Below are 26,916 nucleotides of genomic sequence, written 5' to 3'. Positions count from 1 at the left end.
TAAAAGCTTCTGGGATTTTATTGATTTGCCTTTATTTAACCTTTTATCAACCACAGGAACATAATACTACAAACAACACCCAGAAAACACACATGAAATAAATAATGTATCATCTGGTTGTCTATATGTTCATTTTAGGGTTAAAAAGTAATTTAGGAGTGTGTAATGCTATTTTATAGGTTAAACCAGTAAGACAAGCTTAGTTTGTTGAGCGAACGCACACAACCAGTGCAATGGTAATGCCTGCCTATACTGTTTTCGTTCAGTTCGCTATACAGTTCCAGTTTTCCCACCAAAATGTGTTCTTGGAGCCGTTTTCAACCTTGCCGTTATGCAACGTCAATTGAACACCCCCTACCCAGCCCCCTTCTTCGAATCCGTTCCGCACTCCTAGCAGAGTCCGAGCCATGTTTTACTGGTGTCAGCGCACCTCGGTAAAATGGCTGTATCTGAGTGAGCCTCGTGCTGGTGTGATCCGTTCCTCGGCTGTAGTCTACTTCTGCAACAGAACCCCCACAAATTCCGTGTCGGTTAAATTTCATTTCCCGGGAACTCGTTGCGTGAGAGCCTAAAAAACGGAGCCGACGCTGGAGTCCGGATTCGGTCCGGCGTAAGGGGTGGGGATGAGTCGGGACACGGGTAAATTGTTGTAAAACTGTTGTATTTACATTCAATGTTTCTCGTTTGATTGTGACCGACTCGCCGAGAGGGAGAGGGGGGGGATCATGGCCGCTCAGGTCGCCAGCGCTACCTCTCTCAACACCAGCCCGCCTTCCGAGCTGAAAAAACCGGATCGAGACCCAAAGGAGGAGTCGGTACCGGGGGAGAAGCAGCAGGAAAATAAGGAGCCGGGACTCGAGAGCGGATCTCCGGCTCGCGGGGAACTGCAGGACCGGGCCGATGTGGGAAATGCTGGGGGAGGAGGGGAGTCGGAGATGAAGAACGGCAACGGGAATCCGTCGAGGGTGAACAATAATCAAAACGATAGCACCGGAACGGAGGGGAATAACCACCCTGGAATGGTACACCATCACGCGCCCGGGTATCAGTCAGCTTCCTATAGCTACGCGCAGCACTACGGCCGGGCCCCTTTTCATCAACATGGCGGACAACAAAGCCCTGGCATGGCAGCTGCAGCGGGGCCAGGCGCGCTGTCGGGCAGTATGATGGACCCCTATCAGCCCAACTCCCATGACCACGGCTTCCCGAACCACCAGTACAACAGCTACAGTCCGTTCGGGAACCGAAGCCCTTACCCGGGCCAGGGCTACGGCATGAGCTCTCCGCGCAGCGCTCCTCAGGCTCAGGCGGTAGGGGGGCAGTCAGCCAAGCAGCAGCAGCCAGCAGCGGCTGCATCCTACAGCAATCAGCGGTATAACATGGGAAACCCGCAGCCGACATCCACCCCGACCCTCAACCAGCTCCTCACCTCCCCGAGCGGTGCCCGGAGTTACCCGAATTACCCGCCGAGCGACTACAACAGCCAGGACGGTGCTAAGGGACCAGCAGATATGGCCAGCAGCGGCGGGCAGTATGGTGGGGGCCATCCGGGTTGGCAACAAAGGAGCCATCACCCGCCACCCATGAGTCCGGGAAGTACTGGGCAGCCCCTGGGTAGAAACCAGGTAATATTACAACCCTAATGCCATGTAAAAAACCATGCCTTACAAGTCATACGAGTGCCTGAAACGCACTGTGCTTGCTATTGTCTGAGCAAGAGACTCTATAAAATGGCTGCCTCCTTGCTTTTCCACAGCAGCTGAACATTTTGCTGTTTATATTAAGTTCTAACCAGAAAACTTTCGTGAGGTGAAGCTTCGAGGTTTGTGCCTGGACCTGAGTTGTGAGATATAAACTGTTGACTGTTATTGCTCCGTAGATCTGCGATTGAAAATGCGTATTTAGCTCAGGCTGCTTCTCCTTCGAGGAGGCTTAAACGCATTTAGCTTTTCTCATAGGCCTGTCTGTGTTTTATTTGCTTCATTACTGAGTATATTTATCTGACGTGCGATATTTAGACGGTTTGGGGGTTGTTGGTCGGTTCTGAGGTTAATTAAGAGGGCGATTAGCATAAAATTAGCGTAAATTGTGTGTGGGGAAAACCCGTGTTGTGTAAACCGATACGTGCGTGTCACAGTCCTACAGTCGATAAACCTATTGCAGTTATTCCAGTTTAAGTGTAAAATGTATTCAAACACACTCAGAAATGAAGTTACGAGTGTATTTGATGAGGAAATGCATGTGTTTTTTAACTGCGGACTCGACTGAATGTCGGTTTCTATGCGCGCAGCTTGTAAACACAAGCCCAGTGATTTGAGTAAGTGCAGATTGGTTTGCAGTGGGATTTGAATTGTGGAGGTAAAAATCCTCCTGTCAAAGGCAGGAGACAGTTGGTCTTGGGTTGACATGCTCGCTGAGATCTGATTGGCTCTGCATCCTGTGCTCTTGGCCATTTATAATTGCATATGATGTAACACTGAAACACTTGCTGATTAGTTCATGTTGTTCACCTCCCTCACTCTTGCAGTAGTGCAATGTGTATGTATAAAAATTAATGTGATGCGTGCATTTAGCATTAATTCTACATGCAGGGGAATAAGCGTTTCTTAATTAAACAACCAAACATATTCAGACATTGGTGCATTTAATAGAATGCTTTCTCTTTGGTTTATAAACTTAAACAATTCCTTTAGGTTTAGGAAGTAGAGATTGAGGAATACTGTATTGGGATAATGAACATCCCTGATATTATCATGGTTACTTCAATCTAGTAAATAATAAGGCTGGGCGATTTGGCTTAAAATCAAAATCTCGATTAATTGAACATTTTAACTTGATTACGATTGACAGATTACTTATTTATTTATTTTAGCTCTTATTGTTCACTGACACGTTATGTACAGTAAATATGCTCACATATTACAAGTGAGTTTTTTGAATGAAGAGTGAACATCAACGCAAAAAGTGAAAATAAATAACAATGTGCAACGTGTAGTTAAATTTTTTGAAAGGTGCGCAGGAATGTGACCACAAGAAGCCTGCGTCAGACCATATGCAACGCATGCGCTCGCCACAGAAGTACAAATCAGCCCTAACCGAGTGAGGTCACGTAACTTCACATGCAGTAGGGAAAATAATTGAAAAATTTACCTGGAGAAATGAGATCGACTGTAGGTGCTCAATTTCGATTGCTTTTCAATTAATTGCCCAGCCCTAGTAAATAATTTTTTATTATTTGAAGTTTTAGAATGGCGGCGCAGTAGCTAGTGCTGTCGCCTCACAGCAAAAAGGTCGCTGGTTCGAGCCTCAGCTGGGTCAGTTGGCGTTTCTGTGTGGAGTTTGTATGTTCTCCCTGCGTTCGTGTGGGTTTACTCCGGGTGTACCGGTTTCCCCCACTGTCCAAAGACATGCGGTACAGGTGAATTGGGTAGGCCAAATTGTCCATAGTGTATGAGTGCGAATGAGTGTGGATAGATGTTTCCCAGAGATGGGTTGCAGCTGGAAGGGCATCTGCTGCGTAAAACGTGTGCTGGATAAGTTGGCAGTTCATACCGCTGTGGCGACCCCTGATTAATAAAGGGACTAAGCCGAAAAGAAAATGAATGAATGAAGTTTTAGAATGCCTTTTTTTAGGCATGTTGTTCAGACTGTTGTGTTTGCAGCGTTCATCAAAGCACCAAATGCTTGAAGACATTCTCAAACAGAAATATTTTTAGGTTAATCCAGCGTGTCTGGGATGTTGTTTGAAAATTGTGTTCAGATTATTTATTAGTCTTTTGCTTATTAATACATTACATTAAGGCTCCATTTGTTAAAACTGTTGTTAAACTAATCTAATGCTGAAAACTGGTAAAGCTGTCAAACTGATGTGATGTTAAAGTTTTTAAATTATATATGGTGAAGTTGTAACCGTTTTATTTAAAAGGTCTAATAATACTATGGAATAGTGTGGGGCGATATGGCAAAAATGCAATCTCTATAATTTTCCATATTGAATAATAACGATATATATATATTTCAATATAAGTTGTTTATGCTTCCAGATTTAGAAGAGTCCCCCAACAATGACTGAAGCCACAAAAATTAGTGCATTAAATGGCATAACATTTTTTGACCAATACATTTTCAGTGGTCTTAGATCAGTATAGCGTAAAAAGTGTCCAGAGTATATCATTGTTATTGGCATCGCGATTCGATATAATATTGTTTATCGGTCCAGCCCTAATATGGGATGGTATTTTTTAAAAAGTAACTTTAACGTAACTTCTTTTACAAATGTATCCGTTTGTCATTGTTGATGATATTAGTTGATGCACTAACTAACGTTTACAAATGAGGCCTTATTGTAAATTTAATTTAATTAGTTCTTTTTGTTATTATACGTGTTAAAGCAGCTTTTTTTGCAGCTTATGTTAATATTGTGATAATGCTGTACGTAATGATAAAAGCTTTATGGAAATTTAAATTCCATCATGTCTTATAGCAATAATAGCATACGTAAAAATGCAGGAAAATATAAATGACTTAAAATACTTGAATATATTTTGTTTCTTTCAGATCTTGTTGCTCCTATCTGATGTTAAATTGTCTGAAACCGATGTTATACAAAAAATGCCAATATCTCCAAAGTCTGCGATCGGAAACCTTCTGCATGTCATTAATCAACTGGGATACTTTTCTTGAATTTTCGATTGTTGAAGATTGAATAGTCTGCTTATTTCTCTAGATTGTTGGAAATTGACCATAAAAGTCCTTTGAATTCTCTTTAATTCGTGCCAGTTGTTTACAGTACTGTGTTGTGCACTATTTCCTGTCTGGTCATCCTCTGCATGGTAAATTCTCGTTCATGTGGTCCCTATCACGATTGTTTGTCTTGGATCTGTCCAAACACTTTTAAGTGCAATTTCAAGGTTGATCAACATCTGTTTACCACCGTTAACTTTGTTTCTCATGCCAAGTCGAGGCTACATGTGCTTCAGTTTTGTCGCTGTGCAAATTGTGCATCTATTCAGAGGCTTAAACTCGATTTGCAAGTTTTATTTTTGCAGAGAATAAAATCTGAAATGAAACATGTAGGCAAACAGAATAATAGATGTTTACAACTATATGAACCCATATTTTATATAAGGAACCATATTTTTAGAATCAGTTTCAGAATAAGTTTTTGTTTCTGTAACCATTGAATGCGACAGACGATAAAACCACAACACACACTTATAAACCAAACAATATTGTGTGTCGGTGTGGACATTAATAGTTATTGTGTTAGTTCTCTTAAAATAGAGCTCTTCTGGTCTACAGGCCACAAGAACTAAAATCTTCAGAATCATTGTTTTTTAATGTCAAACTGTTTTCACAAATTCTTTTTCTATTTTTTTTAAATGAAGCATTATTCATAGCTTTTCTCAAGATTCTGGTCTTACCATGGAGTTTTTCACTTTTTTTATTTCTAATATTTATATATTTTTAGGCTAGTTGTCAAAATGTGACCTCATCTGTGAATTTACATTTTGATGGTGAGGGATGGTGTGCAAAATAGTTGGTTTGGTCCTCAAGATATATATTTTAAATAAAGTTCAGAACTTCTTTGTTGACGGTTGCTTGCTTAAGTTAATTGTCATAGCCCTGATCTCTGCTATATTTATGTTGAATTAATTCTCACTCATAGTTCTACTCTCTACTGCTTCTGAATAGTGTTCTGCCTACAGTGGATCTGTTAGTCTTGTGGCATCCTCTCCATCCCCCATGACCAATCACTGCGCCTGTCCAGCAGCCTCTCCTGCCAAGGGAGTCCTCACTTTATCTTATGCAGATTAGCCATGTGCTGCATTTATTTATTTGATTTTTTTTTTTTTCCATCCGGACACTGGAAAATGTCAAGAGCAGCTTGCCCTCAGTGATTTCTCACTGGAGAGTGTTAACAACCACAGACCTTCATTCAAGGTTTGAACTCAGGCCAAATTCAAAATGAGCCTCCTAAACATTTCTCTGGATGGAGTTTCACTGGTCTGATTTGATAATTGCAGTGTACAATTGTTTTGTTATATTTTGTATTGTGGCATGCATTAATGCATTTTAATTTTGCTCATATATTTGATTCAGCGCCCATCTGTGAAAGGCAGACAAGCTGATTGTGCCATCTTTTTTTTTTAAATTTTTATGTTATATACATTTTAAAAATATATGTTTAAGGCATAGTCTGTTTTTCCTCCACTAGAGGGTGCATATTCACAACAAACAAAGGCATCGTTTGATGACACCATGACTAAAGGCTGAATTATACTTCTGCTTCAAGTGCAAACACATGGTCCGGAGCAGCCTTCACGTGGTCGCATACCCCTGGTCGTGGCTGATGTCAACGTGCCAATGTGGGCACCTCTCAAAAATGTACTATGTCAAGACGACACGTACACTGTAAAACCCAACATTCAACTTTCTCAAATGAAATGAGTGTAGTTAACTCAAAATTGACTGAAAGTTAATTCTACTCATTTGAAAAGAGTTTTGAACACAGTGTTGAAGGTAATGAGTTGCCTTAACTTATTGGGTTTTACAGTACTTAGTTGGTTTGAGTTCTCCATTTATTGGGTTTTACTGTGCTCAAATTGCTTCGTTTCAAATGGATTAAGTTCACAGCACTTATTAGGATTAGTTTTTGAACTTAAATGGTTCTTTGCAATCGGTTTCCTCAAACAGTTTGAGTACCATAACTTTTTAGCTTTTACAGTGTAGCGCAAGTGTTTACAAGTGTTGGGTCCCATGAAGGAGCTCCATATGGAAACTTTTGTTTCGTGTGTTTACCTTATGATCAAAGCTGTTGCACTTCCGTTGGTTCCCAACCTTTGAATGAGCTAGTTTTATCTATTTGTACATTTAAGGTAGCATTAAAAAAAAAAACACCTGCGAAAAAGCACGACGCAAGGGAAAATAAAATCCTTACTGCCAACTAGTGTTTCATAAGTGTTATTACAGAGTAACAAACAGCACGCAGAAGTATAAATGCACGGCAAATCGCAAGGCATACGCTGTGGGTCACGACGAGCCTTCAGTGTAGATTTATGGAAGTTTTTATTTTTTTCATTTAGATGAGCTAACCTTTATTATTCTTATTATCCCTATTCAAACCTTATTATTATGTTAATATGAACTAGAGTAAAGCCTGGTTTTTACTTCTGCGCCGAGTGATCAGCTTGACACAACGCATGCCTTGTGCATTGCCGTGCATTTATACTTCTGCATGCTGTTTGTTTTGCTCTGCAATAACATTACTCGAAATGCTAGCTGGCAGTGAGGTTTTTATGTTCCTCTGTATCGAGTTTCTTCGCTGGTGTTTTGTTTGTTCGGAATGCTACCTTAATGTAAAAGTGGCTCAAACTTGCTCATTTTGAGGTGAGAACCGGCGGACATGCAACAACTTAAATCATAAGGTGAACACAAAACAACAGTTTCCATTTAGAGCTCCTTCACGGTACTCAACTTGTAAACACTCACTCCATCAGGCTCGTGCGGCTCTCACCCCCGCCCACACTCGTCAGTGCTAACAACCAGACAAACCACAGAGCTTTCGATATGCATCGTTGTGACATGTAGTTAAATTTTTTTGAGAGGATGCGTGTCGACCACGGACACGGCGGAGGCTATGTGGCCGCACGCAGGCTGCGCTGGAGCATATGCGTGCGCTTGCCGCAGAAGTATAAATCAGCCTTAAAGCCGCAATCACACTGCTCTTTTTGCCCCATAGACTTCCATTCATATGCAAGCTCGTGTGACAAGTTTCGCATTTCACTGCATTAGAAAGTTCAAACTTGGTGAACTCTGACCTGCGAAATTGCTTTGTGATCGCGTAAGACCAATAACAGATCAAAACATGACCTCTGTACAGAAATATAAATTATGGAGCAATCGCTTGCTTTATTAACGTCTAATCATGTTTTTTCCGCCCCTTTTCACAGTGCCGTACAACTGAATTTCGCATGCTCAAACTCTAGTGTGATTGTGATAAAAGGCTGAAAGCTGTCGAAGGAAAACGAGATGCTGAAGAAATTGCTGATGAGAGCAGATCGAAATGCAGCACCAATTAAGCAGAGGCTTTTTTTATGCCATAGTCGACCACTTTCGCTGTGATAACATGGGGAAGAAGCAGTGCTGTCTTATTGTACTAAACACATTTTAATATTGTTATAATGCTGTAATATAGGGTGTATGACGTTGTTAGAATAAACACAGGACACAATCCATCATGTCACTAGTTAAAAATGGTTCTTTGAATTTGAATATTGGTTGTTTGGGTTTCTGTTATTGTTAAACTTGATTACCTGGGATCTTCTTAAATTTGTCCTTGTGTATTGCCTTTTGACATAGTGAAACCAAATTCAGAGTTGGTTTTTATATAGTCGGTTTCATTAGATATGACGTTGTATTCACCTTATTTTTTAGTACGAACGGGCGCAGACATTTGAATCTTTTTGGCTTGAGACTTCCGGTCTCATTCACTTCCATTGATTTTTAGACGTTAAAAACAGCTCGTTTTGCTGCTTAATGTTGCAAACTGATATTTTCTCATTATATTATTCTATATTGTCTGTGAAATCATGCAAACACTTGTTTTTAGAGCAAGTAGTTTGACTGTTTTCTGCTGTTTATTATTCCTAGTCATTTCTCCCAACTGAATCGGAAGTTCTAAAACAATCGCATAAACGAGTGCATTTCTGCATTGAAGAATAAGGTCAATAGAAGAGCTTTGATATCAATGAGATGTGATGAATGCCCTCATTGACAATGAGTATGGTGTTTATCGTGTGATGTAATGGATGCAGTCTTATGAACTCAAATTACAGTTACTTCAAAATAACAAGGAATGCAATGTAATATATCATAAGCTGTCCAATAAACTTGTTGCATTCTTAATGTGATGACAATAATCATCTGAAGTTAAGAGCATCGGAATTGGAAAAGTTGGACAATTTTCGGCTTTCGCCGGGCAGCAACCAATCGCTGTGATAAGTAGGCAAGACAACATGTTGAAGTATGCTTTCTGAGTGTTTGCGTACACTGCAGTGAGCGCAGATTTCACACTCTTGCGTAAACTAGGGCTGCACAATTTATTGTTTTAGCATCGATATCACAATTTATGAACCACATCGCAGGACGTCAAGTCATTTCAAATGAGTTAAAACCATTTCACCACAAGAAGTGATCAAGTTTGGCACTTTAACAATGATTAATTGTTTAGTTATATAAAAAATAAAGACAATATGGTATTATTTTATTATTGAATTTCTGTACCTCAATAGTGTTAGACTCCACCAAAAACCATAAAGCACTGTTTGATTTCATTAATACCTTTGTTCTGTTCTTTTCATCTTTGCTTTTATTTATTTTATTTTGTATGTGTGTGTATATATAATTAAAAGATTTTTTTTTTGGACATTTTAATGCGGATGCACGCTAGTGCCAAAAACATGCCAATGAATGTAAAAACAATTCTTTCCAAATAGTCATCATGTGAAATTATTTTCATGTTGCAATCTAAATCACAGAAAACTAAATATTACAATGCCAGTTTTTTCTAATATTAAACAGTCCTGGTGGAAACATACCGTTATCATCACTGCAGCAGGGTTGTTCAAAGTTAGCTAAACGTCTTGATATTTCAACCTTTTAGCGGTATTTCATATAAAATTATTTGTTTCTTTTATTTTATGACGTCCTTTTAAACTCTCGTACTTGGAGCTGCAAGTTGGATTGTGAACGGTTTTAATTCAAAGCAAAATTGCCAATTACACCTCATTCAAAAATCATCACCGTATTCACAGAGATGCTTAATTTTAGCATAGATAATTGACTTTGACTTTCTTTATTATGCACAATTGGAAATGCATCTTAATATGCAATATATCATCCTTCCATATCCAGTGTATGACAAAATCATTTACAATACACTACTGTTCGAAAGTTTGAAGTTGGTAAGATTTTCAGAAAATTTGATTAAAACATAGTATGTATGAACGTAAATTATTGTAAAAATATAAAGTGTTTATTTATTCTTTATGTTCTAAAAATTGCTGTGGTTTTTATTACGCTAGTTACTCTAATATGCTGAATTGGTGCTCAGGAAGCATTTATTATCACTCTTGAAATCTGTTGTGTTGCTTTATGGTATAACATGCTACATTTATTTTAGGTTTCATTAATGAATAGAAGATAAATTGAACAACATGTAGTGTCTATAATAGGATTGTTTTGTAACATACAATGCTCAGCATACAGTATATAAGTAAACCCCTCACAAATCTATCTTTCAAATTCATATTTTTAATAGGAAGCAGTGTTTCCTCTAGGATTTTTTCCAGCTGTGGTGGCAGGTCTTTAACACAAATCTACCAACTACCTATGGCGTTATTTCAATGACAAATGGATAAATGTTGTGAGCGCTGTTTTACAAGTCGAGATCGCATTTATGTAAGACGAGCATGCAAATCTCTGCTTGCACGCCGATTTCCTCTGCTCGTGCACAACTTCTTGCACGCCATCAAATACACGCTGCTCTAGCGCAGATCTACTTGTACGCTCTCAAATAAGTGCTGCTGAAGTGTGATTTAGTGCGTTTTTGTAACATGTCTCCATTTATAAGATTTGCTAGGAATTTTTTTTTATTTTCTCCAATAGACCTACAGAGTGGCGTTAATGTGTCCTGAAGTAAAGTGAAACGACAATAAACTCCAGCAAGATAAAGTCATTGTATGCAGAGCCATAGACCTTTATCTATAAATAAAGTATTATTATGGAAACTGTGATCATCTTAACTGAAAGCTATGCCATGTTTGCTGGCCCCACCCGTCACGCACTTGTCTGTCAGCACGTCACCTTAAAGGGTTAAACAAATAACGCACAGCACTAATACGATTACAGAAAGGTTTCCGCTGTTATAAGTCACTCACCTTTTAATGCGTTTTGGTGCAATTTATTACCAGCTATTAAAAAAACAACAACAACAATGACTGAATGTTTTGAATTAGAAGCTGTAATGTAGCCGTGGCAGGATGAATTTTGGTGTGGCGCCCCGCCAAGGCAGAATGAATGTAGCGGAAACCATGGGAAGTTATACAATATTATATTTGTGTGTATACATTAGATTAGTCCGTACTGAAGCCAAATCTGGAGCTCATCTAAAAAAATAACTTATGATAACGGTCCAAAAACTAGTACACCCAAACTTATGTTATAGAAAAGTGTTAAATACAAATTTTAAAAGAGGAAAAATCAAGTGAAGCAAAAAAATGAAGAAAAATTTAATTGAAATTTTGTAGGTTGTAACTTTTTTTCAATATTTTGCATGAATTTAATTGTATTCTCTTTTAATTTCTAAATATATTGGTTGACTAAAATATTATTTTAATAAATATATCTGTTTAATAATTCTGATTTGTTTGAATCCACCAAAGTACATTGCCTATATTCACTGAGAAATGAATAAAAATATTCATTTTCAAAATGTGGTGTACTCCGTTATGCCGAGCACTATAAATGTCTTCAATGTTAAATCAATGCATGCTTGATAAATAAATGTATAAAAATTAAATAGATCTTACTGATCCCAAACCTTTGAACTGAATTGTATACTGTATTTAGAAACCATATTTTGTGTTATTTGAAAACGTGTTGAGTTGACTATCTAAATCGAAACATCACAGGATGATTAAGATGAAAGAATGCTTAATATTTCATGCTTTTGCTTAAAGAGTTTAGTCAACATGGGAATCTAATTATGATAGTAAAAGCAGTTAGTGTTTTTTACTGTCATGAGTTTTTTATTTTGCCTTTAGTCAATGATGAAGTGTTAGTGTAGGGCTGCATGATACTGTGAAAATATGCGATGTTGATAAGTGTTGCGATTTTAATAATATTTCAAACCAAATAACTAACTTGTGAAATGCTATTTTATCAGTTTAAGAAAAACGTTGTGGTCATACTAAACTAAAACAGGTTGTATATAACTTTCAGAGCTAATTAAATAAACTGTCAAGGTGCACACCACAAACTGACATCATGATTGAAAACCTCACCGGAAATTCTGATTCTGATTGGCTGTTGTCATTTTCCTCCTGTCTCTAAGCATTAGTGTTTATTTTCAACTCTAGGTTCACCTAACTGCAAGGGTGAGGATGAAGATCGTAAAAGCTCCATCTGATTGGTCAGAATTTAATAAACAACCTATGCATGCAGCACACAAATGCTATAAAATTAATAAAATCTGTTGCACATCTCTGCGAAATCGGTTACAATATTATTGCGATAACGATAATGTTTCGATATATTGTGAAGCTCTAGTATATTACTTTTGAAATAATATGCATTTGTAGAAGTCATGACTCCAAATTTTTGCTTGGGAAATGAAGTGTTTAGAAGTCAACTTAGCACTATTGTATTTTTGTATTTTGATGTGTTCGTGATGTTTGAATCGGACTGATAACGTCCTGATGATAAGACTGTAAATGAGAGATTTTAAGATGCTGCAATTTTGACTGAACAGCCATTGTTCTGTGTTTTTCAGGAAACTTTTGTTGTGTTGTTCATCCCAAAACGAGCAGTTGTTTTGTTCCTAATGATTTGAACAAGCCTGATATCCCAACTCCAATATTTACGTGACCCCTCATCCTGGACTTTTATGCTTCAGCATCCGTCTCGTAGAGAGTCATGCTGGACCTCTCCTCATGTCATTAAGCCCCGTGTCATTCATTCGGTGCCAAGTTTGCCGTCTTTTTCCAAAAAAAGGAAAAGCCGGCTTGGCCAAGGCTCAAGCAGAGCTACAGCTGGGATGTGTTAAATATTCGGCAGACTGCCCTCCATTTGAAATGAGTTATATATAGCACTGTTGACTTCCTTAACTAAGGCTGAGCAAGGTAACGGTCAGGTTAATAACCGTGGGAATCAGCAGCGCAGGGTTATTTGCTGTCTCTCTCTTTTTCCTTCTCCTTTTTCCACTATCGTTTCCCCCTCTGGCTCTTCTCTCTCTTCTTCTCTTGTGGTTTCTTGCATTTTTATTCCGTCCTTGCTTTTCTTTCATTTCCACCCTGGCTTTTTAAAATCAAATTCTCCAGTGTGGGAGTGCAGTGGTACTGAATAATAGTTTGATTTTATGGTTTCGGATAACGTGTCCTTGAGTTTTTGAATGCTTTGTGGATGTCTTTGTGTAACACTTCGTTTCTACTTTTCTGTCATTATCTGCGAGTTACCTTGTCTCAAATTTTTCTCTTGCTTTCGTTCTGCAGACTCCAGGCTCCATGGATCAGATGGGGAAAATGCGCAGTCAGCCGTATGGGTCAGGTGGTCCTTACTCCCAGCAGCCTCATCAAGGGACTCCTTCAGGGCCCCAACAGGGATCTGCTTACCCAGGCCAGGGCTATGGGCCCCCTGGCCCTCAGAGATACCCTATGGGCATGCAAGGACGGATGCAGTACGGCCAGCAGGTCAGTGCTCTTTTTTTTTTTTTTTTTTTACTTAAGGGTCCACACTTTTGCATTATGTATTTTTCTTTTAATGATAATTAAGCAATATTTAGCTGAGTGGGTTTTAGTGGTAGCACATTGGCTGGTTTAGGCCAGACATGGATGAATAAATAAGACATTGACACGAAAAGTAGGGCCAGACAGAATCTGCGGACATTTTTTGCTATTTCTGCGTGAAAAGTCCTGATAGTTGATTTGGTGTGTCCCACCTGTCACCTCTCATCAGGTTCACGTCAAATTGCATCGTCTGCTGAAGGGAGCTCTTCTACTGGTTACTCAGCAGCGAATCCAAGCGCGAATGTGACGTAGTGAAGTGACGTAGCAAGTAAACAATTCAAGTCAAGAATGAACACAAAGAATACGTCTCAAATACAATATGGATTATTAGATTATCAGATATTTGCAGGAGCGAATCCCTTTGTGGTGGGTGACGATTGCGGTGATAAAGCTGCTATGTTTACACTTTGCGCATGCCTGTCAGAAGTTCCACTTGCCCAACGTGAACAAGAAAACAGATACTGCTCTCCATGGATGTTGAAGACACATCCTCCCATGTTAGCTCAGAATGCACTCTCTCATTCAGCTGCCAGCCGTTGGGTGTGTCTACGAAAAGCTTTTTGGTCCAGATGTGAGCTAACACCAGGCGACAACACAGTTTGGTTTCATCGGGTCTAGTTGTTTGACGTTGGCCTTAAGCAGGTCGCACACCGGAAGCACCGCTCGGCGCTGCGACATGGCGCGCACAATTGACAGTTAAAAGTATCACACACCAGACGTGGACATTCGCATGATATTTAACATGAAACTAATCAGATGGCGCTCTGTGGCGCGGCAGAGAACTGAACAGTGTCCTGGGTCGTGGCCGCGGACAGCCGCCGACTTGTGGAATTTTCTGCCACCGAAAGTGTATGTGCCAAAAATGACATTTTATTTATATATATATCTATATCTCATTATCATTCATTATGGAAATAATTATCGAGATTTTTGCCATATCACCCAACCCTATGACACCCTAACCTGACTGATTTATGCATATATTGTTTAGTTTTTTTCTGTTACTTTTTTTTATTTTATGCCAATATTGTTAATTCTAATTATATTGTGAATTATCTGATATTATGATTCTCAAATATGTGGAAGAATAAGCATTGCACCATTTAAACAGAATAATAATGATCATATTATTTTATCAGTGATGGGCACGGGTGATGGGCACCATCATGTTAGCCTGCACTTCACTGGACACATTAGATCTGCTGGATTTACAACATGTTAACTTATCGCAAAATACATGAAAGCAAATGGCTGTTTACTAGGGTGTAACTTTGGTTTGAGAAGTGGGAGGGACACAAAATGGGGGAAACTGAGTCAGTCGTGCTCCTCAGTGGTGATGACGGTCCCTGGTTAAAAATGTATAAACTGGAGACGGGGACACATTTGTGGGGGTCATGTCTCACTGTGTCCCGTAAATTACACATCTCACTGTTTAACATGAAAAAAATTTGAGAAAATGATGTAGTAACATAAACGGTGTGTATCTAATGAGCACAAAGCACACTGTCCAATTTTGTTTTAGAATGGTTATTATTGTCTCCGTAGATATCAGCGTGAAACTGAAAATTCATGTCTGTTATTAATTTTTTAAAATTATTTATTTAGTTACTTGACGGTTAGCTTGTATTTTACAAACTATAAATGTTATGGTTTGCTACTACTTCTTTGTCCTTAATTGTCTGAAAGCTAAAATAAACATTTTGTTTGAAAACTCAGATAAATTGTAATTTCTGATGAGTGCAGAGCTTGTCTTTCCCTGGCTCAGCACGAGTCATCACAGAACAGCAGATGACTCACTAAATGTTCTAATCACACTGGTGTGATCATACAGATCAAAGGGTTAATGAGTGCTTCACTGAATAATGCTTCAAAATGAATGATTCAAAATGGCACATTGGTTTCAAAATTGGGACTGTTAATTTTAACCTGAAAAAGGCTATTTAAATACAAAGGTCTGCATGTTCTGTGTGAGTGACTGGCGCAGTTCATGTTAGTACAAGCATACGGATGTGTGGTTATCGCTGGTGTTGTTGTCAGCCACTGTTGTCTTACTATTTGAGCATATAAGCATGTGAACTTTATTAGCTAAACTAAGAGTCATCATTTGTGTTATAACCGCTAATACTACTTTTTGGTAACGCTTTTAAATAATAGTTCATAAATTTTTATATTTACTACCATGAACAAACAATTAATAGGATGTTTATAACAGTGCTTATTCATCTTTATTTACATTAGGTAATATCAAGTTAAATAATGTTAGTTCATGTTAACTCATGGTGCTCTAACTTATGTTAACAAGCACAAAATTAGGATTTTAATAATGCTTTAGTTAATGTTGAACTATGTGCAATAAATGCTTTAATAGATTATTCATACGTAAAGTTAGTAAATACATTAACTAATGCTACATTATTCTTAAGTGTTACCTATTTTTATATCACTTCACACTTATTTTGTTGTTGTTGTTGACAACATACATTAAACATGGCTGTAAACTTATATACAGCAATACGACCTGTATATAATGTTTATAGTACATCCATCTGTAAACATTAGCCATAGTTTTTCTATAATTGCACTTTATAACTTATATCTATATCCTGCACTTGCTGTTGTTGCACTGCTGGTTAGACCTAAACTGCATTTCATTGCCTTGTACAAGTGTAATGACAAAAAAAGTTGAATCTAATCTAAATTTACAAGTACTTCACTGAAATAATTTATGCATGGTTTAATTCTTGGGGAAAAAAATTACAAAATAGCAATTTGTTTGATATTGTGACGTAGCTGCGATGGGATCTCTAGCCATTCCAAGTGTTGTTGGGCACATTATACACAGGTTTTAAGTAATGTTCAATTATGTTTTGTGTCTTTTGCGATCAATTCTCCTGTTCTTATATTTATGCTTGTGAAATTGAATTTGAATTTTTTTTTTATTTCCAACCCTGAAAAAGATGTGGAATTGTGCATTTTATGCTGTGTGTTAAAACACTTCGAGCAGTTCACAGATACTCCACATTCAAATCTCAAGACATTTTTATTTGGTCTTGAAGCCCTTATTTAATCAGGGTAAAATCAAAAAAGTTGGAACAGCTACAGTTATACTCTAAGCAAACACCCATACAGCTGTGAGCAGAGTTTAGATGAATAAATATGGGTTTGCCTCTCAATAATAAAATAAACATACAACTGAAATTACAGTGCATAGAAAATGGCCATTAACAAAGCATGCTAAAATAGGGACATTAATACATTTGCATCAGCACTCCAGTCAAGTGACGGATAATACAGCCGTACGGGTGCACACTTTATACTATAGATTCCTTGTAAAGCAAGCACTTTTATAGTGTTAAATTAAAGGTTAAAAAAGCATCTGCTTTTTTATTTTAATTAGAATTATTCTGCACTTTAGTTTTTACTATTAAGTTTCACGTCACTGCTTTTAGTCTCGGGAGTAAAGAACAAGTGAAAAAGTCTTGGAAGTTCAAGACACGTTTACTTTTAGAGTTTTTAAAACAACAGATTGCTTTTAAAATGGTTTTGCAGTAATAAACAGGAAAGCCACATCAGTGTCACTAATTGAATTCAAAGCATGTGTTAGTCTTGTCTATAGCATGTCAATGACTATGTTTACATGGACATCAGTAATCAGATTATTTGCCTTAATCTAAATGAGACAATAATATGATTAAGGTGTTTACATGAGTTGCTTTTTAAATTTTTTTTCTTTTATGATCCTGTTTTACATGTTATAGCACAATTTGATTAACGTCATTGCGTCACCACACTATCCACATTTCCTTTGGAGTTTCATGTAATTTCGGGTGTTTAATTTTTTATTTGTTGACTTTAACTGCAGTTTGGCTTGTTGACGTCCATTCAGGAATATTTCATGCATGTTCCCTGTGACAAATGAGATATTGGATGCGCAAATGAACTGCTGGAATAGTGTTGTTTTAATCAAATTTGATAACGCACGTCTTATGGGGGGAAAAAAACTCCACATTTCACGATGTGTGTGTCTGTGGCACCTACTGACTTGGTAGGTGCAGAGAATAATGTCAGACAGCCATGTGTGTTTGGACCCATCCTGTTGCAAAACGTATCGAAAGGTCATACACTACGGTGACCATTCATTCACACAGGGTTTCAGCGTCAACGCTTGACTGAAGTTGTCTGAAGTTGGGGCTGACTCGATCAACATTGCAGCGTCAGCCAATGAAAGTAGTCCACAATCGGCTACTGTCTGAGCTGGATTATGACCTTAATCGAGTTAAATTAATCAAAAATCACTGTTTACATGGTAGAGACTTAATCAGAATATTGTCTTAATCTTAAAATCAGATTATTAGTGTCCATGTAAAAATACTCAATGACTGGATGGTTGTCTTGTCTATTCCCTTACATGAGATAAATCAGTGAAGGAAATGCCTTGAGTGTAATGATCTTTAATGCCATCCTTCTGGTTTGTGCAGATGCCATCATATGGACAGCAGGGACCAGGGGGTTACATGCAGCAAGGGCAGCAGTCCTATTATGGCCAGCATGGTCCGGGTCCTCACTCGGGCCAGCAGCAGTCGCCATACCCTCAGCCTTCCCCTGGGCAAGCAGGAGGACAGGGACCTTACTCGCAGCAGCCTCATGCAACCCAGTCATCAGGGCCACACGGACAGACAGGCACTCCTTACCAACAACCCCACATGTCCCAGCAGCCTCAGGGGCAGATGACGGGTCCCTCGCCGGGCCCTTCCCAGTCCCCGTACTCACAGTCCTCGGCAGCAGCAGCAGCAGCACCCCAGTCTAGCCAGTCTCCTTATTCACAACAACAGGTGCCTCAGTCCCAGCCCTCGCAGCAGGGGAGCTCTCAGGCTCCTCCTGCATCCCAAACGCAGCCCAGTTACCCGCCTGGCCAAGGGCCACAACAGCAGCAACAGCCACCGGCGTCCCAGCAGCCACCGCAAACGCCCACACCTGCTTCTCAAACGCCTGCGGGACACGCACAGATGCCACAGGGACAGCCCACGTCTTACACCCAGAATCCCCCTCAACAACAACAACAACAACAACAGCAGCAATCGCCGTATCAGCGATTTCCTCCTCCTCCTCAGGTAACTTGAGCTTTCTGCTTTTACATGTAAGTGCTGGATGAAAATGAAAGCGAGAGTTACTGTAATTGACTGACAGTGTTTTGCTATCAGGTGAGGTTTGTAAGTGTATATTAACACATGAATTATAGGGATAATTCAACCAAAAGTGAAAGTTTACTCAGTTTATTTATTTATTTGGGTGGTTCCAGACAGTTCCAGAGTTTCTGCACAGAAAAGTAGATATTTTGAAGAATGCTAGAAACTTGTGGTAATTGACATCCATAGTAGAAAAAAATACTACGGAAGGCAATTGTTAACCTCTCTCTAGCATTCTTCGAAATATATTATTTTGTGTTCAACAGAAACTCAAAGGTTTGGAACAGGTCAGTATATGGTGACTATTTTCACTTGTGGCTGAAGTATCTGTTTGCAGGGAGTCCGCAGGGACTTAGTCTTAATGTCTTAAATTTCAATCTCAAATCAAAATTTTAGGCCTTAAAGTCTTAAATTCACTGAAAGAATGTCCTGTCAGTCTTAAATCATTTTAAATGGGTCTTAATTATGTCCATTTAAATGTATTTATATTTAGTTTATTATTATTTTTTTACAGCTATTATTTAGAGTTATTAACCAGTCATTAACCATCAATAATGAATCATAAATTTGCTAATATCTTTAGACTGTATATGTTTATTGTGGTAAAATTCTCAGCTTATTCTTTGGGTTATGCCAATAACATTGATACCTGTCCGCCATATTGATTTTGTTCAGAATTTTTTTTGCAAATTCCTCCTAGAACGTTTGCCGAAATATCACCAAAATTGACTCTAATCCATGATTGGATTGTTGTATATAGTTTTTTTTAAAGTTTGTAATTTTTTATTAAAAGAAAGTCTTTGTTGAAAAAAATGCTTGTTTTGACACAGTTAAAATGTGTTCAAGAAATAACTCTTTTTTTTTTTTTTTTTTTTTTTTTTTTTTTTTTTTTTTAATGGGACATGTTAGAAAACTTAGAAACTTTAAAAAACTTCCTTAGCGTTTATCCCTGTTTAAGTCTGATATTTCATTCGTGATGGACTAAATTGTCTTGAGTCTTAAATTTGACTTGAAACCTGCAGAAACCCTGCTTAAAGGGTCATGAATTAACATTGATCAGTAACTCTGCAGCGTTTGATACGGTTGGTTAATATCAGTTTATTCATTAACTACCTTTTTGATTTGTGAAATTTACTGATACAACTTTCAGCAAGGATTGCATTAAATGTTTTTAGATATTTCACATTATCACGAAATTCTTAATTGCTGTTCTGCATATATGACACGAATTACCATATATTCTTCAAAAGATGTCACTGCGTTGGTGCTTTCAAATCCTGGCTTGTGAGGCTTTTCTGATCCCATCCCCTTTTGTGATCAAATATTATGAATGAACATGAATTAACCATGAACAACACCAAAAATGCTGTAACAACAGGAAATCATTGCTTAATGTATTAAGTAATGTAACTGTAAGGCTGCACAAAAATTACATCGTTTGTATTTATTTAGTTTTTTATTGTCGTATAGAAACAATTTTATCAGATGACAGATTTTTGAATGCTTGGGGTGATTTTGTAGGGGAAGTAAGCCTACGTCTTTATAAAATACAATGAACAAATTAGGTACATGGATGAATACAATCAAGCTAATTACAATTAAACAGAGCTTTTTTAGTCTTACAGTATTCATATTAATTTAAATACAAGTAACGTTTGTTAAATCTACAAATCTTATAGTTCCTTGTGCCTTTAATATCACTTGGAATATTTTTACAGGATTGGTTAAACTTAACAATTAATCCACAAGTCACATGCATTCCCAACTGTGATGATGGGTTGATGATGCTATTGCAGATTTGTATGTCATGCCGTGAAAGAAGTTGTACAGTTCTACATTATTATATAATGTAAAGTTTCTTCCACATAACATGCCAAGTATAAATGCATGAATTTTCTCCACTGGATGGTGTTTTTTCATCCTATTTATCATGTCTTCTTTGTGACATATGCAAATGTAAAGGTGGGATGTTAACTGCATGTTTAATATTCACTTTGTGTGTTAGAACTAAATTGGCTGTCTGTTTTTGCATTTATTTGAAATCTGGATTGCATTTCATTTCACACTGCCACCACACTCGCAGACTTTGGATGGTAATAAAAGCAGTATTGTAACTGGCTATTTTTAAATACAAAAACAGACTTTGTATCACTAACAGCTACACAGACTTTATGTCTGTAAGTAAGCAATAGCAGCCATGCGTGCGTTCACATCCCTAAATCCCTGTATCGTCTGACCTGGGCCGACTTTTTCCCCCACAGGAGATTTCCCAGGAGTCTTTTAGCTCCCAGTCCAGCGCTCCCCCCTCCGGTCCGCCTCTGGCATCCAAAAGCAGCACAGAGGACATGCAGGGCAGACCCTCCAGTCTACCAGTGAGTCTGACACTTTCATTTCGCACAAGCTGTTGACTGCGTCCAAGCGCATTTAAAGATGCATTGTGAATCTGACAGATACACAAACGCGCAATCAAGTTGTTTCAGTCAAAGCGTCCTATTTTGTGTTGACTTTTAGCTCCAGGCAATTAGTTTGAAGATGTGAGCGTAATTCAGCCTCAGCTGCTCGTCTTTCTCAGGAGTGATTATGTAGCACCTTTTGGGTTGTTGCTAAATGAAGAACTTCATGTGGTCTGTCACCGAAATATACGCTGTTTGTTCTTTTGCTACCTTTTTTTTGAGCTCTTCCTGTAAGTTGTGCGTCTCCATCTCTGAGATTTAATTGCATTTGAATGTGTTGTGACCTGCGAGACTGTCTGAAAAGGACACATGGAGAGACGCCCAGCTGTGCTGACTCAGCACACGTGCAGCCGACTGCTGTAGCCATGGCAACCTCAGGGACGCTGTGATCTCACTTTTTTTCCCCCTCCCAGATGAGATAAATAAGGCCAGCAGCCTCTGGCTGTGTGATTCTGTGTGTACAAGAGCTCTTGAGCGAGTGTGTGTTTGTGTGTGTGCTAGACAGAAAAAAAAAGTGTGCCAGAGTTCATTGTTGCAGAGTGGAAGAAGCTGTCATTGGGAGATTTATTCTAAAGAAGAGAAGTTTTGTGGTACAATTAAATTGACTATTGTGCTGCTTTTTTTGTTGTTGTTGTTGTTGCTGAGTTTTTTTTATTATCAGTTTTTTTTATTTTTGTTGATTTAGTTTTTGTTATGTTTCTATTTTAAAATTTCTTTACGAGAGAGTAGGTTCATGGGCTAACATTTAGTTGAAAATTTTGGCCCAAAAAGCAGGTTTTTTTTTTGGTTCCGTATGAAATGGGTTTTGATAGGCTTGAAACATCGACTGTACCGGTAATCCTAAATGAACATTTCTATGATGCCATTTGACTGTTAGGCTAGACTGAAAATACTGATTTCTTGCTTTTATTCTATTATTGAGTATGTTTACATGGACACCAATAATTCAATTTTAATACGATTAAGACAATACTCTGAATAAGAGTCTACCAGCGATTTTTAATTGATTTAATCAATTAAGGTCATTGAACTAAACAGAAATCAAATTAAGACATGTGGAGTATGCTGATTTTAGTCACATTATTTAAGTCCATTACAGACATGTAAACACCGCAATCAAACTATTATCGTCGTGTAGGACTGTTGCCGCATTTTGCAACAGGATAGTCTATATCAGTGTTTCTCAACCACGTTCCTGGAGGACCACCAACACTGCGTGTTTTGGATGTCTCCTTTGTTTGTTACACCATTACAGGTCTTTTAGTCTCTGCTAATGAGCTGATGATCTGAATCAGGTGTGTTTGGTTAAGGAGACTTCAAAAATGTGCAGAGCTGGTGGTCCTCCATGAACTTAGTAAAGAAACACTGGTCTATACACACATGGTTGTTTGACACAATTCTCTGCACCTACCAAGTCAGTGAACGACCACAGACACATACGTCGCAAGGTTTTTTTCCCCATATGGCATGCGATTAGGCATGGGACTATAACCGTTTTCAAGGTATACCGCGGTTTGCAAAAGTCAAGGTTTTAAAATCGTCAAAATTTTCTGCAATACCATTTCTAAGGTATGTGTACGATTTATTTATTTATTTTATTTTTTTTAGAACAACAGTATCTCCAGCAGAAAAAAAATATCCAAAGATGTTGTTTTAAATTGTAAAGAAATCTGTGTTTTTAAATCTAATGAAGACAGCAGAAGTCAATGATTCATTTGAATTATATAGCCTGACGTGTTTACTGCTCCAAAATATCATAAATCTTTAAAAAAATAAAGTATATTGTTTTCAAAGGGGAAAAAAAGTTTTAGTTTTTTTATCCAGACATTTAAAAAGAATATATTTTAGAGCAGTAATCACAATACCGTGAAACCATGACATTTTTATCTAAGGTTATCAAACCGTCAGAATCTTATACCGGCCCATGCCTACGTGCGATATCAAATTAATTTAAAACTACACACTTCCAGCAGTTTATACTCCCATCCAATATTTCGTTTGTCACGGGACATGCATGAAATGTTCCTGAATAAAAGTGAAAGTGCCAAACTGCAGTTAAAGTCAACAAATTAAAAATTAAACACCCAAAATGTGGATAGCGTGGTAACGCAATGGCGTTTTCGCTGATCGACGTTGACGTTAATCGAAATATGTGCTGTAACATGTAAAGCAGGATCAGGAATGGAACATTTAAAAGGCAACTCAAGTAAACACTTTTATCATATTATTGTCTAATTTAGATTAAGGCAAATAATTAGATTACTGATGTCCATGTAAACATAGTCATTGATTGTTAAATCTAACTAATGATTTAGTCTGAGCCTTACTTAACATTTGTAATCAAATAATGGCCAGAAGCATTACTTCTTATATCACTTTTAATGTCAAACAAAACCTTTTTATATTCATTTGTGTGTTGCTTTCATGCTCTTTTATACAGCACGGCATCACTGTAGCTATGTCAGTCAAAGCAGCAGTACAGATCTTTCTTTACTACTAGATATAGCAATGAATGAACATAAGACATTAGGCTGATCGAATATGGAATACTTGCCGAAATAAATGTCCCATCTAATCTCCACCTTAAAGTCTTCAAGCTTTTTTAAGACTTCTACACTTTCTAATTCATGTTTTCGTTTTCATTCCTTAAAACAAAATTGGAGCATTAGTCTGAAAGCTTTTGTAGTCTGATATTTAGTTTCAGTTTTAATATTAGAGATGATTAAAAATATAAGTGTGTATATATAAGTGTAATTATTTACAATAAAACCGTACATTAATATTTGATAGGCCTATATTATATATTTTTATGCCTTGATGCTATCATTTGCACACACAGGTGATGCATGACCATGCTTAATGTATTACCACATTAATAAGGCTTCCTAATCCCACAATGCCATAATATGCAAGTAAAAAAAATCGATTGCCCGTTTAACGTTTACCAAATGAACGCATCAGCTGGGGTTTTCCTTCTTTTCTCTTCCATTTGCAGCTTTGTTTTCTTCAGGGATCCAGCATTATTTTTATTTAACGTATTTTCTCATTTGCACTGAATTTTTATTTTTTTGTTTATTTTATTTATTTATTTATTTTTAAATGACACTATATTGAAATGGCATAACTTAAACATTCGGTGAAACAACAGATTTGTAAACTCAGTCAGATTTGCTTCCATCCAATCAATCTTATTTTCCCCCAGTTAATCCCTTTTAAATCACACTATGAATGATCAATTGCTGCTTCCGTTATGTTGTGTTTTTATTTCTTTTTAATTATATATTTAATTTAATATATATTTACTTAGTCTTGATGGTACTTTTGCTTAGGATCTATCCGGTTCTATCGATGACCTACCTACTGGTACGGAGGGCGCTTTGAGCCCTGGAGTCAGCACATCTGGAGTATCCAGCAGTCAAGGGGAACAGAGCAATCCAGCACAGTCGCCCTTCTCCCCCCACACCTCTCCCCCAGTGGGCTCACCTGCCAGCGCCTCTGCTTCCCGTTCTGGGCCGCTGTCCCCTACTACAATGCCAGGTAGGGCTAGTGCAAATTAAACATTTTAATGTCCTAATATTTAATTTTTCTAACTATTTCAAGTCGTCTTCAGTATGACTATACTGTTAAGTGGTATTAAATATTTCTGAAGCACCAGTCAAGTTTGTGGTTTGTCTTTTTATTCTGATTAATGGGAGATGGAGGTTTTGAAAAATGTATTATAAAACATAAATTATGTTAATCTCTAATTTACAGAATGTAGTTCTTTTACAAATGAATTAATTCATTTGATTCATAATGTTGTCCATTTTCGTATTTGTAGGAAACCAGATGCCTCCCCGCCCTTCAAGTGGACAGTCTGATGGGATCATGCACCCTTCGATGAATCAACCTGGCATAGGCCCAGACAGAGGTAATGCAGTCTATATAACTACCATTCCAATTTGCAATATTGCATAATAATACAAGGGCATAAAAACATACTTGAATTCAGCAAAAAGACAGTGGGATGTTGCCTCAGCAGATGATTTGACTGGATAACTGGAATAAGCAGTGTACTAGTCTCAATCACAACACGACAGCGATTGTTATTGCATGTGGCGTCTGCCGCTGAAGGCGCAGCACATTTATTATAGAGCAACAGTGGTTTCCTCACTTACAGGAACTTTAATTTTTAATATCAATATACTGCTCTAGTTTCCTATGCTATTGAACACATGGGATGAAAACAGCGCTTCATTTTTAAAGCAACATTCAAATTTGGCAGCTTTAGATGGAAACATGGCTAACGACATGGCCACGTGCTCTTTTTTTTTTTTTTGTAATGTAGAGCATCAATGCATAATCATGTTGTCTTCCACAGGATACATGCAGAGAAACCCTCAGATGGCACCCTATGGGTCTCCACAATCTAGCTCTGCTCTGTCTCCTCGTCAGTCATCTGGAGGTCAAGTGCATCCTGGAATGGTCCCTTATCAGCAGAACAACTCTATGGCAAACTACGGGCCTCAAGGCGGTCAATATGGTCCACAAGGTAATTATTAATTATGACTATGTATTGGTGCAAAACATTTGAAAAATTGAAGAGTGCTATTTTAGGAGATTTAGAGAGTGGTGGTGCAGAAATTGTACTTTTATTGTAGTATTCCGCTGTCTTTCTTTTCTCGCTGTCCCTCCAAATCCTTCTCACTCCCCGTCTTTTTCTCTTTGTGCGACCAGTAGATCACAGTGTGGTTATTTTTAGCGTCTATGAAAAAAGGGAGTTGACGTAGCATGGCTCACGTCAGTTGAGCAGCTACAGTGACTGTGGGTTACAGCAGCTCTGCATGCTGCTAAAACACTCAAGGATCTGGAAGTCTCTTTAATGAGGCATTCATATTCCATACACTTCATTAGTGCTAACTGTTCAATTTACACCAAAACTATTAATAATGTGGTTTCTTGCACAATAAATTTGGTCCTATATTAACTATGATTACTTTAGCATTCTGTAGGCTTGATTTGCACTTTCTGACTCATGCATACTTTTTCAAATATTGTTTTGGTGGCCTTGACACCGTTTATACAATGTTCCTCTTCAGGTTACCCCAGGCAGCCTGGTTACAGTGGCATGCCTAATGCCAATTACCAAGGCCCTGGCATGGGCGGATCCATGAACCCCATGTCTGGACAAGGAGGAGGGCCGATGTTTGCTGGCATGCCTTCTGGACGGATGCCTCATGGCCAGATGGGTGCACGACCCTATGGTCCCAATATGGGTCCTAACATGAGTCCCAATATGGGTCCTAATATGGGAAACATGCCCCCTCAAGTTGCAAGTGGGATGTGTCCACCCCCAGGTCTCAACAGAAAGCCACAGGATGCTGGAGCAATGCAGCATGGTCCCACCAACTCAATACACAACAGGTACAGAAGATCTTAATTTCAACATAGGATTGAATATTGATCTAAAATGTATGATTTGTTTGACAGTTCATGTTTCTATAAGTACAGGCTAAAGTTAAATGATGTGTTTTGTCTCACAGGCTACCAGGTTACCCCAATATGTCTCCTGGTCCTGGTATGATGGGTTCAGGATATGGCCCCTCTATAAACAACATGCCTGGGATGATGAACACGCAGGGTTCTCCCTACCCTATGGGTGCTAACATGACTAACAACACTAGCGGTAAGGCTGTCAAAACAATTTCTTTATTTATGCTGCAGAGCCTAGCT

The 26,916-nt window shown here is 38.1% G+C and overlaps 1 protein-coding gene across 2 annotated transcripts in view; it reads left to right on the top strand.

The window, feature by feature from the left end:
• The first annotated feature begins 414 nt into the window (after positions 1–414).
• The window catches only part of arid1aa (AT rich interactive domain 1Aa (SWI-like)), a 33,047-nt gene continuing 6,545 nt past the window's right edge, over positions 415–26,916 (top strand). For both annotated transcript variants that reach the window (XM_056476037.1, XM_056476036.1), the window contains exons 1-9: positions 415–1,625; positions 13,272–13,469; positions 18,044–18,676; positions 21,013–21,123; positions 24,534–24,741; positions 25,025–25,114; positions 25,565–25,735; positions 26,283–26,607; positions 26,727–26,869. In XM_056476037.1, coding sequence (XP_056332012.1) covers positions 726–1,625; positions 13,272–13,469; positions 18,044–18,676; positions 21,013–21,123; positions 24,534–24,741; positions 25,025–25,114; positions 25,565–25,735; positions 26,283–26,607; positions 26,727–26,869 — 2,779 coding nt within the window. In that variant the 5' untranslated portion in view covers positions 415–725. The remainder of the gene's footprint in view (positions 1,626–13,271; positions 13,470–18,043; positions 18,677–21,012; positions 21,124–24,533; positions 24,742–25,024; positions 25,115–25,564; positions 25,736–26,282; positions 26,608–26,726; positions 26,870–26,916) is intronic.

Source organism: Danio aesculapii, chromosome 16, assembly GCF_903798145.1.
Source record: "Danio aesculapii chromosome 16, fDanAes4.1, whole genome shotgun sequence".
NCBI lineage: Eukaryota > Metazoa > Chordata > Actinopteri > Cypriniformes > Danionidae > Danio > Danio aesculapii.
The sequence above is the reverse complement of the archived record's forward strand: the minus strand, read 5'-3'. Positions and strand labels throughout refer to the sequence as shown.